The 12,097-nt window shown below is 38.6% G+C and overlaps 1 protein-coding gene across 14 annotated transcripts in view; it reads right to left on the bottom strand.

Annotated features, from left to right (window-relative positions):
- The window catches only part of BEGAIN (brain enriched guanylate kinase associated), a 158,022-nt gene that overhangs the window by 2,780 nt on the left and 143,145 nt on the right, over positions 1-12,097 (bottom strand). For all 14 annotated transcript variants that reach the window (XM_071557500.1, XM_071557506.1, XM_071557510.1 and 11 more), the window contains 2 exons: positions 6,294-6,401; positions 2,494-2,577 (listed from right to left, as the gene is read on the bottom strand). In XM_071557500.1, coding sequence (XP_071413601.1) covers positions 2,494-2,577; positions 6,294-6,401 — 192 coding nt within the window. The remainder of the gene's footprint in view (positions 1-2,493; positions 2,578-6,293; positions 6,402-12,097) is intronic.

The raw sequence follows: 12,097 nt of genomic DNA, 5'->3' as shown, positions 1-12,097 counted from the left end.
AGATCAACCATCCACATAAGCCTCAACATGTTGCTACACACTGATGGAAGTAAGCACTAAGACCTGAATTTGCATTATGATTTCTGTGACAGAATTAATCAATATCTGTTATGCATCAGAAATCACATAGTTTTTTTTGAGAAAGTCAGGATCAGCTCTGTGGATGATGGTTCCACCTGTCATTTTGTCATGTGGACCTGAAGAGATAGAGAGACCTCATTCCTCGATGCAATCAAAAGTCTGGTAGGTGATGCATACTGAGGTATCAGTAAACATGATTTCCAGTCAAATTTTATCTGTCTTGCTTATTGCAGATCTCTGTTGATCTGACAGCAATGTGAGACAGAGCTGTGTGATAGTTGTCTCAGTATTTCTTGCTAGAAATAAGAAGAACTCATGTTTGGAATAAGTTTTGAGTTTCTGATTGTAATAGCTCCTTTTATATCTGTGTTGGTTTATGCCACTTAGGAGTTTATCCCTTGAATGCTTGGCTGAACTCTGATTTACTCTGCACTTTCTTTTTATAACTAGAAATCAAGTTCATCTTTACAAATGAAACAGAGGCTAACTTTATGACGCTAGCAATCTCACTCCCTCCTTAACTTTTTTTCTCTAGAGGATAGAACCCCACAAATTACTGAAGTTGTCCCCCTTCCCTTTATTTTTGGCAAGAGAAATTTGCAGTGCCTGCTCCTCGTTATGGTCGCATATTGTGTAAGATATGGAGCTCCTCTTTTAGCCTTGCTGGGAAGATTTCAAAGCTGGTTTAATCCTCCAAACTCAGTGTGTTCAAAATAGCACATGTAGTGAAATGGTATTCTTGTTATGTGAAGTAGGATGAGTGTTTTTCAACCAACAGACCTTCCAGGATATTTTGGATTAATCATTATGTTGCTAATTAGCTGATATGTCTTCCATTGGAAATAAAGAATACGATATTGCCAGTCTGCTGGCAGACAGCGGTATTAGTCATAGCAAGTACAGATGCAACAAAGATTGAATAAACAGGTTGTAAAATAGGCCTGGTGTAAATTGTTACAGGAATGAGGAATAGAAATGCAGTTAATTTAACATAAAAGTGCTGTATGGGGCAGCTCTTATTTTAGTATCCTGTAGCATGATTGTTTGATCTATTTTATATACATTAATAAGGTTATGAAATGTGTTAAGAAGAAGAACATTATTTTCTGGGTATTTTACTGGAAACTGGAATTACTAAAATGATATTGCTTCACATTACTATATTGTAGTAGAGTTTAGGTTTCTGGATGACATACAATAGTTTGTCAGGCAATATTTGCATTTGTAAGGAATTTATTGGCTGTGACAGCACATTCACATTCACTAAATTAGTAATTACTTGGACTTATGAGTGGAGACTGTCTATTTAATTGAGTGTTTGACAGTCTGGGAAATTATGGGGAGATCCCACATTTGCAATAGCTCTCTGCAAGTGAACTACTAAGTATTTTTAAGGTCCTAATTGCTGCTAACAGGTAGGATGCTTTCAAATGTTAGTAATGTCATGATAACTCCTGCATATGATTTGCTAAGGGAAGTCAGCTATAAGAAAAAAATAACAGGACCAAGATAATGGTTAATTTGGAAGCTCTATCTCCATTCCAGAAAATTATTGCCTGTCTGACAAAGGAGTCTTTCTCCATCTTTATTTACCAGGGTTGTTTTGTCCACTGAAGCCATCTACTGACTTAGAAATGGTTTATACATTCCACATTTAATGTTGCATTATTCCACTGAAGAATTGCAAAAGAGAAACCATTTGGGAGAACGTTGACCTGATGGGACTGATGGGACTGATGACCTTCACTGAATATATGTGAGAAAGGTGCTATTGCTTTGTGCAGGGCCTGCATCCCTAAAGACAGTCTTCACTAAGATAATATTTACCTTCCTTTTAAGAAGCCTGTTTCTCAAGCCTAGTTTCCTTGGAAGTGAGTATTATTAATTAAAGTTTACACCTTGGAAATCAATAATTTGGTGCTCTGTTTTTTTTAGGAAAAGATATTTGTTCTGTCAGTCCATTTTAAAATTCAGGTTTGGAAACTAGCTGGACTGGAAAATAGCTTCAGGAGGAAAATCGATTATATCAGAATCTCTGATGCCTGTAAGCTTGTCATTTCCCTGTCCTCACTCCACTCTTCCTCCCCAGCATTTTGTATTCTAGAATTTGCAGCACTTTGGATTTGTTAAAACCTTTGTTTTACAGGCAATCAGTGCAGGCCCATTCTACTGGATAGAAGTTTTGGGGAAGAAAGTACATTCAAGTTTCATCATTGGCTGTGATTTTGTCAGCACCTCACTAGGCTGCACAGAATAGCAGCAGGTGCTCAAGCCCTCCTGTGGCTTGAAGGCCGGGCGTGGGGAAATACAAACCACAAGGGTAAACAAGTTCTGGAATTGATACATGTGAAATAACCTGGTTTAGATACAATATTTATTTCTTTGAATATTGAAGAAGTCCAGTACCATTACCTCTGAAAGTTTATGTGCCCTGTCGTAATTCTTGCTGCACTGGAGCAACTGAGCCGCTAAATTGCAGTCCTTCCTATAGAGCTCCTAGAAAACAAACAAACAAACCAACCAACCAACCAACCAACCAACCAACCAACCAACCAACCAACCAACCAAAAAGCCTCTTTTTTTAAGTTTGCAAAGAGATTTTGTCTTTCAGCCTTTCACTCATGCCTGAACAATCTTTCAAAAATTGACTTTGGGCAAATTTGGAAGATAGTTTAACTTTTAAATGCATTAAGATGCAGTGTTTCTTGCATGACCCAGAGATAATTGCTCCTTTACTCTGTGAGGGCTGATAAAATTACTGAGAATAAAATTTTGAGAACTGTTACAACAGAAAGGTAATCTGCATTTCAGAAGATGACTACTTACCATTGGGAACTGGACTTTATACTGTTAACATGCATGGTAATGTGAAGGCTAAAAGAAACATGATCTTTTGAGCAAAAAAGAAAATTAAAAACAGTCAACTTTTACAGAGCATTATCCAGATCATCACTAAAATACTACCATAGAAAGTGATAAAATAATATTATGAGACTGGGAGAAATTCATGACAGAAATATACATTGTGTTGTTTTTTTAAAAAGGGAGCCTCTCTCTCTCCTTATGGTACTTTCTTACTTGTTCCTGACTCCTTTAATATCTTGCAGAATGCAGCTATATAAATATATTAAATCTCACTGCAAATATTTGATGTTGAAGAACAGAGTATTTCACTGGGCAAGAAATTACCACGAGAATTCCACACAGGGAAGGAGAGAATTTAAGCAAGCTGCTTGCAAGCTTCTTACTGAATGGCTCCCACAACCTGTTTAATGGGAAAATTCAATACACAGATTTGCCCTTCACCTAATTCAATTTAGCATACATAAGTGTGTAACTGCATCCTTCAACCAGTATCCTTGGGTCCCTGAAGGTAAGAGCTGTATGTTGTTTTTCCTGATGTAGTTGCATTAAAAACAAAGTTGGTTTCAGAAGTTGACTTTAAAGGGGAGAGATGAGATATACAAACCATAAAGGTACTAGGGCTCTAGGCTGTGTTAATCTGTAGAAATTAGGACATGTTTATAGACAAAAGGTGCTGAATACTAAAACGATTTGGATTTTCTCTGGTGTTAATGTTATAGTTTTATTGCCTGCTGATTTTTACTGCTCCACTTATTCTTTAAAAACCTGATAAAGAAATTTGCTGTAAAAAGGAAAATCCTTCTGTTTAGAAATACCATTTTAAGGTTTTCTGTAGTAACAAATGCAACAAGATGTTCCTGTGAGCCTATGAAGGATGGGAATAGTTTTCCCATGTTCATTAGTTCATTATATCTTCATATTCGAGGGCCTTCCTGCTTTGTGGATTTTCTCTGTGTCTGTGTGAGATTTCATGCATGCCACTCCTGCCTGAAGTGAACATATTAATTTATGTGGGTCTTAAATTTTATATTAGTACACACAATTTTAATTCCTGAAACAGTAAGAACCCAATAATTCAATTTCAAAGAAAAATCTGTTGCATGTGTGTGTGATTCTGACATGTTACATGCACATGAAACCCCAAATACATTGCTGCACAATGTATAGCACAGACAGGTATCCAATGTCCCATACGGCATTACTAGGCACACAAAAATGGTATCACTCCAAAATCTAATCCCTTCTTCAAAAGCTGTGTGGCTGTTTCTGTGAAGCAGTTGTCATGGAGAGTACAAAAAGCATTTCTGACACATTATTTTTAGCAGCTTTAAAAATTACTACAGAAAAATTACATGTGAGTTACATGTGACACGTGTACTTTATTCTCAGCATTCTGGGCCATGCCATGTGACTGGAGTGACTTTCTCTCCTTTAATGTTTGCTTGAATGGAAACTAGCCATGTCTGTGGCAAATAGAACAAGAATTGGCAATTAATACCAGAAGTGTTTCCCATAGTTTAAAACATATTTTTGCATCTAAAGGATCATTTTACATTTCTGTCAGAAGAATGAGGGAAAATATAATTGAAAGGAGAAAAATTGCGAAGACAAAAACATGGTTCTCCCTATGCTGGATTCTTCTATCACTATTTCTACTTATTAGGTATAATACCAGTGGTTTGTTTCGTAGTTCTTTATTTTAAAATTTGGAATTTAACCTTTACTTTTATTAGTGATGCTACATAGAGTTATAGAATATCCTGAGTTGGAAGGGACCTACAAGAATCATCGAATCCATTTCCTGGCCCTGCACAGAACATCCCCAAGAGTCACCCCATGTGCCTGAGAGCATTGTCCAAGCACTTCTTGAGCTCTGGCAGGCCTGGTGCTATTACCACTTCTCTGAGGAGCCTGTTCCAGTGCCCAGTCACCCTCTGGGTGAAAAATCTTTTCCTGATATCTAAACTAAACCTCCTAAGACTCATATTTATGCCCTTTCATTGAATTCTGGAAGGGCAGAATTTTGTCTGTGAACCAACATTAAGTCTGAAGAAGTGGTACTGTTATTTGAGGCCTCTGGACCATACTGTAATGTTCAGAGTAAAACTGTGAATATTGAAAATACTTCAAATGTGGTTTCATACCTGACTACATGAAGTAGTGTAGTTGAATGCAATAGTTACAGGGACAGTTTTACAATTTTTTTCAACCTCTGTTTTAAATCTGAAATAACTCTACTGATTTCAACTGAATTAGTCTGGATGTATACCTGCGCTTCTGAAACCTGAATGTAGCCCATTCCATTTACCACGCTCCATTAGTTACAGCTGTTAAAACTATGAAGTAACTGTTCTTTCAACTCAACTTTTATAAAACTAAGGGGTCAGATTGTGAACTCTCTATTTCCATTGGCAAGTTGTTAATTGCATAGACACAATTCACATCAACAGGGATTTTAATGGGATCAAATGCTCTCAGCTGTGATTAAGAGTTCACAGGAAATATGGGAAGATTAAATGTACGATGCTGAAAAAGTAAGTGCTAAAAGAAACATGTCTTCTGTAGATGAATTTTTTATTAATTGTTGAAGGAATGGCACAGTAATGAACTAAATGCCTGCAATCTTCCTTTCCTTGCTGTCTTTGTAGGTTTGTTCCTGGAAGGGTTTAATGAGCTTGGTTTCCAGCTGCAGTACACATGCCAGTTTTCAGCAGCGTTTGGTGAGATGCAGGGTGACAATCACCAGAGTTGTTCCCTGTGTTGTTCCACACAGACATAGGTAAATTGTTCCATATTAATGACCACTTGGGATAACCTGTCTCTGCTGCGTGCAAAGGTCTGAGTGACCAGGTTGGGTCAATACTGTCTTCTGCTAATAGAGCTCAGTTGTGTTGGGCATCCCATTTCAGTGAGCAAAGACTGAAAGATCAGAGGAATTGCAGGAAATGTAGGGATCTGCACTTGCCTAAAACCCTGCTAATGAGTCCTCACTCCATACATGTGTCCCCACAACAGTTCTGTGCATGTACTTGCACCAGTTTGTTGTACTGATGGCAGAATTTTATGTGGGATTGTTGACATTTCTTTGAATATTTTTTCATCAGTTTCAGGTTAAACATAAGGAAAAAAATAGCAATGAAAAGTCTCACCACAACCTCATGGCATAATGAGAGTCGAATTTACAAAATGATGGGAACAAACATACAAACAAGCAGATTTTAACTGTTGAGGTGACAAGTTACATTTTACATAAACAATAACAAATTATTCAATAATTCCATTGGAAGTGCAAGACCTAATTTATTTCTGAATATAATATCAAAATGTATCCATAATTAAATACTTACATTGTCTTCTGACAACTTATCTATTGTCACCTTGGCCTCTATTAAGTGATTATTGAGTGCAATTATTTCATGGCTCAAAGCCCGTTTTTCCTCTTCATAATGTTGACCCTGTGTAGAAAATGGAGTAGTAAGTGATTTTGATACTGTCAGAGTATTTCAGATAAAGGCCCAAAGATTGATATCATTCTCAAATCCAGGTAAAACCACACAGACCAATACTTATTTTTTTTCTCCCTTCCCCTCCCCCCCTCCTCCCTCTCTTTTTTTTTTGCTATTTTTACTCAGCAGATGAAGTAAAGCTTCAAAAATATGGAGGTCAAACTGGGCTCACATTAGGAACCTTCAAGGCTCTGGTTAGCCTGTGCAAAAGCATTCAATAGAGCATCAGCTATCCATCCATTCTTCATCACAAGACAGAGTTTCTAACCTGGAAGGGACTGGATCTGCTCTTAGTTTTTGGTACAAGAATGTTTCTCTTAGGCTATTATCTCCCATTCTCATAGAAGAGGAAAATAATATTTAAAAAGAAAAACGGTTGTGTTAGAGCTGATTTCATTTTAGCTGTTGACTGTTCTGACTGCTTTAAAAGCCCTGATTAAGGTTGTTCATTTCTCAAGGTGAACATTTGCCTGATTGCAGCGTTAACATTCATTAGTAGAACACAACCTGCTGTGGAATATCAGGAAAAAAGTCCAATTCAAACTTCTTTCTGCCCAATAATTTAATCTTGCTACTAGTAGGCTGTAACTCTTTATTATAAATGCAAAGAAATCAGTGGGGAAAATAAAGTGTCACTGGTTCTTATCATACTTTGCCCCATTTTCATACTGCAGTCTTTATTGTATGGCCTCATATATCAAAGATTGTTGTGTAACAATCATTTATAATTCTGCCTCAGCCTTAGGTTGGTGTTAAAAAGTATGGTAGCTTCTGAATGCTCTGAGGTCAAGGTATCTTCCATGCACTCAGAGCTGTACGAGACCATGATAACAAGAAGGTTTGAAAAATGTCTGGAGGATCAATTAGAAAGCTGCTTTGCCATAAAACAAGAAAGTAGGGTAACTTCTAATATACATCTCTTCTGTTTGGTGAACTCAATCCAGTGAAAAAGTCACGATCTCAGTGGTCCTGAGTAATAGGACAAGAAGCAATGGGCAGAAACTGGAACAGGTGAAGTTCAGCTGAACATGAGGAAGAAATTCTTTACCAAGTTCTTTACAGGAAGAAATTCTTTACTGTAAGCGTGGCCAAACTCTGGAGCAGTGTGTCCAGAGAGGCTGAGGACTGACCTTCCCTAGAAATATTAAAAATCTGTCTGCACACAATTCTGAGTAAAGAGCTCCAGGGCACCCCATTGAGCAGGGAGATTGGACTAGATGACCTCTGGTGGTCCTTTACAACCTCAACCATTTTGTGAATGTCATTCCATGTTCTAAAATTGTTAGAGTTAATTGTGAAGGACCGAAATTTCCCAAATGCTATATTGCCAGGGTCACACAAAAATCTTCTCTCAACATACACTTGACATTGTCAGCTAATTGACAGCAATGGGAATTGTGTGTTTTGAAGTCCAAATGAATATCAAGGTTAATTATCCAGCTGCAAAGCACCAGGCTATATTAAAGAAGGGTGATTAAATTGGAAGTGGCAGCTCTCATCCTAGGTTGCTATTTAAAGAAAAACACCTTCTCAAGTGGTCTAAGCAAACCCATGGCTTTCTTTAAACAGCGCAGATATGATTGAAGTGTCTCTGTGAAAGTCTGGACTGGCCTATTTTAATGTCAGTTTTTTTATGGACTGTCTGTTCCCTGCTGTTGCCAGACCTTGGTCCTGACAGTCCAGCTGCATCTGGAGGCTGGTTCAGGCTTGACACATCTTCCCTCCTTGTTCCCATTGATCAGCTACTCCTGCTGGCTGCCTGGGACTACCTCATGGAAAGCCAAAGAGTAGATCTGAGAGCTTCCAAGAGCTCCAACCTTACTGATTTTAACTAGACACATGATCTTATGGGCTGGGATTTTTAGTTAGGCAGATCAACATGGTTTTATATGAGACACATAACTCCCATCTACTTTATAGCGAACTAAACAAGTAGGCACTTTGGAAACCTCCTGGCCATCTGTGCACCTCTAAAAATCTGTCTCCTTTGAGAGTATGACTGAAGATTAAATTTTCAAAGGTATTTAACTGTGTAATGAGGTAGACAAGTGACTACCTAAGTACCTGCAAAAAACGTGCCCCCTTAATTTTCCAAGTCATTTCATGCTTTTGAAAGATCCAGTTTCACTGGGCACTGACTTAATCTTCCAAATAACCATTTGTATTGAAGATTTTATCAGCCCTTGTATGACAAGTTGTCAGTGCTACAACAGCTTATGTGTAGAACCCTGTTGCTCTAAATCTCTCTGATTTCAGTAACTATTGCTCTTGCTTATCCAAACTGAACTTATTTTACTTGTAACCACTCTTGGCAGATCCCTCTGTTTCTGAGAGCTTATAGATACTTGGTGCTCCTGCACTTCCATAAGGCTGATGACCCCTCCTCTCTCCTATTGGCACTGCTTTCTGCTCTGCAGGTGCTAACAACCTATCTCTGAAACTCAGTAGTGAATTAAGTCAATAGTGTTATTGATATGCCAATAGCTTGCAGCTGGGCTGAAGGTTTCTGAAGTCCACTCCAAAATGCCATAGCTATAGACTGCAGTGGGCTGAGCTGCTGATGGGTCCTTGTTCAGAAATCTTTGTTGAGTCAGCTCAGTGCATCTTGCCCCTGCCTCTTCCCTTGACACCGAGCCAGCATACAAGAATACAGCTCTGTAGTGTCTGACTAACACAAGAGAACTGCAATCATGTGCCCATGTCTGAGTCAGATCAAATTTGTACTGCTGGGTGACTCCAGCAATCACAACACTGATACTGATGTTGAGGGGGCCAAGTGCTTGGAGCCCTTGTTCCTAGCCTGGGTTTAGCATGAATCTTAGTGCTTCTTTTTCAGATCTGATGGAGAAACTGAATATCTGCTCTTCACAAAGGAACCAAAAGATATATTTAAATAAATAATAACTGTATGGAACCTAGTTTGTGGAACAATTTGTATGTATCACAGTGACAATATCCCTTGTATACTTACAGATCCATAGAACATAAGTTGTCACTTTCAAAAGTGTTTGGTGCTATCTAGTCCCTACAATTCTGATCTGTAATATAAGTGGGGTGAAAGAAATTTTGGTATGTTGATACAGCATAAAAAAATTCATAGAAAAGTGTATTTTGAATAGTAACAAAAGCTGGATGAAAAGATTTGCTTCTCTTGCAAATTAGTGGATTCACAAAGGTTCCTACTTGAGTCATTTAGCAGAAATGGAGCAGCCTAAAAGTTATCTGTCTCTCTGGTAATGTTTCAGTCTCCCTTCATTGCTTTCCAGCAGCTGAAGGGTGTCCTACCATAGAGCAGTGTCAACTGATTAGTCAAGGCTTAGCTGCTTACTGTCATCTCTGCTGTGCTGAGGGAGCTCTGAGATGTGTACAGAACTTTTGAAATCAGTCTCAGATTTGCAAATGAGAAGTGCTGGTCCATGCAAATTTCAGCCTTTTCGAACATGGCAAAGTAAATCTATTCTTGATGTTCCTGTAAGGAACATTTCACTGGATAGAATTTCAATGCTACAGTGACAATAATGTAATGGTAAGTAGTAACCCTCAAGGCATTAGTGGCCAGTAATATTCCTTTGGAAATACCTCTTAATAATTCATGCCCAAATGACAGACAGAAAGACAGAAGGAAACTTTTTCTGTTACAAGTACCACCAAAGAGACACTGGTATCTCATCCTGAATGCCTGGAGAGAAGTTTCTAGCAATGTTTTTGGATAAGGAGTGCAGGTAGATCTTTGTTCCCTTTTTTCTTTACTACTGTGCTTGACTAGGAGGAACTCAACACTTCCACAAGAGAAATTCCCCACTTTTTTGGACCAGTGTAACACTTTCAACTCAGTACTTTTCTCACAGACACGATCTTTTCATTGCACATGCTTTAAGGTATCTACTAAGCAACTGCGGTGGATTTACTGTTGTTCTGTGGGTCATAATTGGACTTCCAAAACAAAGTTGGTGTATTTTATGGTGATATTTTATAACCTCATGGAAATCATCTTATGAAGGACAAAACAGAGCAGTTGCAGATGACGTAAAACAGGGAGGTGTGGTTGGTGCAGCAGGGGGTTGTGCTGCACTCCACAGGGACCTTGACAGGTTGGAGAAATGGGCTGACAGGAATTTCATGAAGTTCAACAAATTGAAATGTGAAATCCTACACCACAGGAGGAACAACCCCGTGCACCCCTGTATGCCAGGGGCCACCCAGCACACATTGCAGCTTTTTGGAATAGGACTGGGAGGCCCTGGTGGAAACCAAGTTGAACACAAGCCATCAATGTGTCTCCTCACTGCAAAGATGGTCAAAGGTAACCCTGGGCTGCGTTAGAAATGTTGTCAGCAAGTAGAGAAAGGTGATCCTTCCTCTCTGCACTGCTATAGCCATACCCAAAGTACTGTGTCTGGTTCAAGCTCTTCAGTACAGATTATTAACATACTGGAGAGAGAGAGTGTCTAAGAAATGGCCAAGAAGATGATTAAGGGGTTGGAGCATCTCTGTTATGAGGAATGACTGAGAGAGCTGGGCCTCTTAAGTCTAGCAAAGACAAAGCTTGGATGGAATCTCATCAAATATCTGAAGGAAGGGTGCAAAGAGGATAGAGCCAGGCTTTTTCAGTGGTTCCCAGTGACAGGAAAAGAAGCAAATAGGCACAATACAAGTGGCACCATGCATGAAACACAAGCAGAGTCATCTGAACATCAGGAAACTTTTACTTTAAAGGGGACTGAGCACTAAAAAAGGTTGCCCAAAGATGTAGAGTTTCCACCCTTGGAGATACTAAAAAACTAGCTGGACACAGCTCTGGACAACCTGCTCTAGATGCTTGAACAGGGCATTTGAACCAGATAATATTCAGGTGTTCCTTCAAACATCGACCATCCTGTCCTTCTGTGTGTTCTGTAAAAATACATGGCTGTATCTCACTTGATTGTTGTGATAACTGGGGTTGTTCTGGTGGTAGTGGTAGTTTAAATTTCTGTTATTAGTAAATGTTGGTATTTGCCATATAAGTAAATGCTTCTACTGTTATGCCAAGATGATTTATTAGCTAATTAGTACATCTTCAGGTTATAATAAAATATGTATTGGATATGGTATAAGTTCACTTACATTTCTCCCTGATATTCCATCAAGACTTCAAAAAGATCTCAGATTCAACTTGGTGAATATGAATGCATGTTGTCTGGAGTCAGTGATACCACATGTAGTTATTATTGATAATTACACCACTCATGTAATGCGTTATCTATCACAAAGAAAGGGCTTTCAGTTGCCCCATGCATTCTTAGAGATAGTTCAATGACAGAACTTAAATGATGAGTGAGGTTGAATTTGTTTTATAGCATCTGTCAGTACATATCTCATATTCAGGTGAGAAATAAATAAAAATAGTCATCCTTTCTGGAACTGCAGATTGAGGGAGTATGCAATGGTCTCTCCCCCGAAGGTAATAATGTAGATTAGTTCAAGCTTATGTGCACTCTTGTTCCCATCCAGGTGTGTCACGGTCTCAGCCAAGCAAAACACAGTGTTTGAACTGAAAGATCTCAGCTCTTCCTGTGCTTTCAGGAAGAGTCTTAAATAGAAACATATGTGGCGGTAGGCATGACTAGGACAGGGGCATAGCCAAAAATTTAAAGAAAACAAGA

This window comes from Pithys albifrons, chromosome 6 (assembly GCF_047495875.1).
Source record: "Pithys albifrons albifrons isolate INPA30051 chromosome 6, PitAlb_v1, whole genome shotgun sequence".
NCBI classification, from domain to species: domain Eukaryota; kingdom Metazoa; phylum Chordata; class Aves; order Passeriformes; family Thamnophilidae; genus Pithys; species Pithys albifrons.
This window is presented reverse-complemented; position numbering and strand designations above follow the sequence as displayed.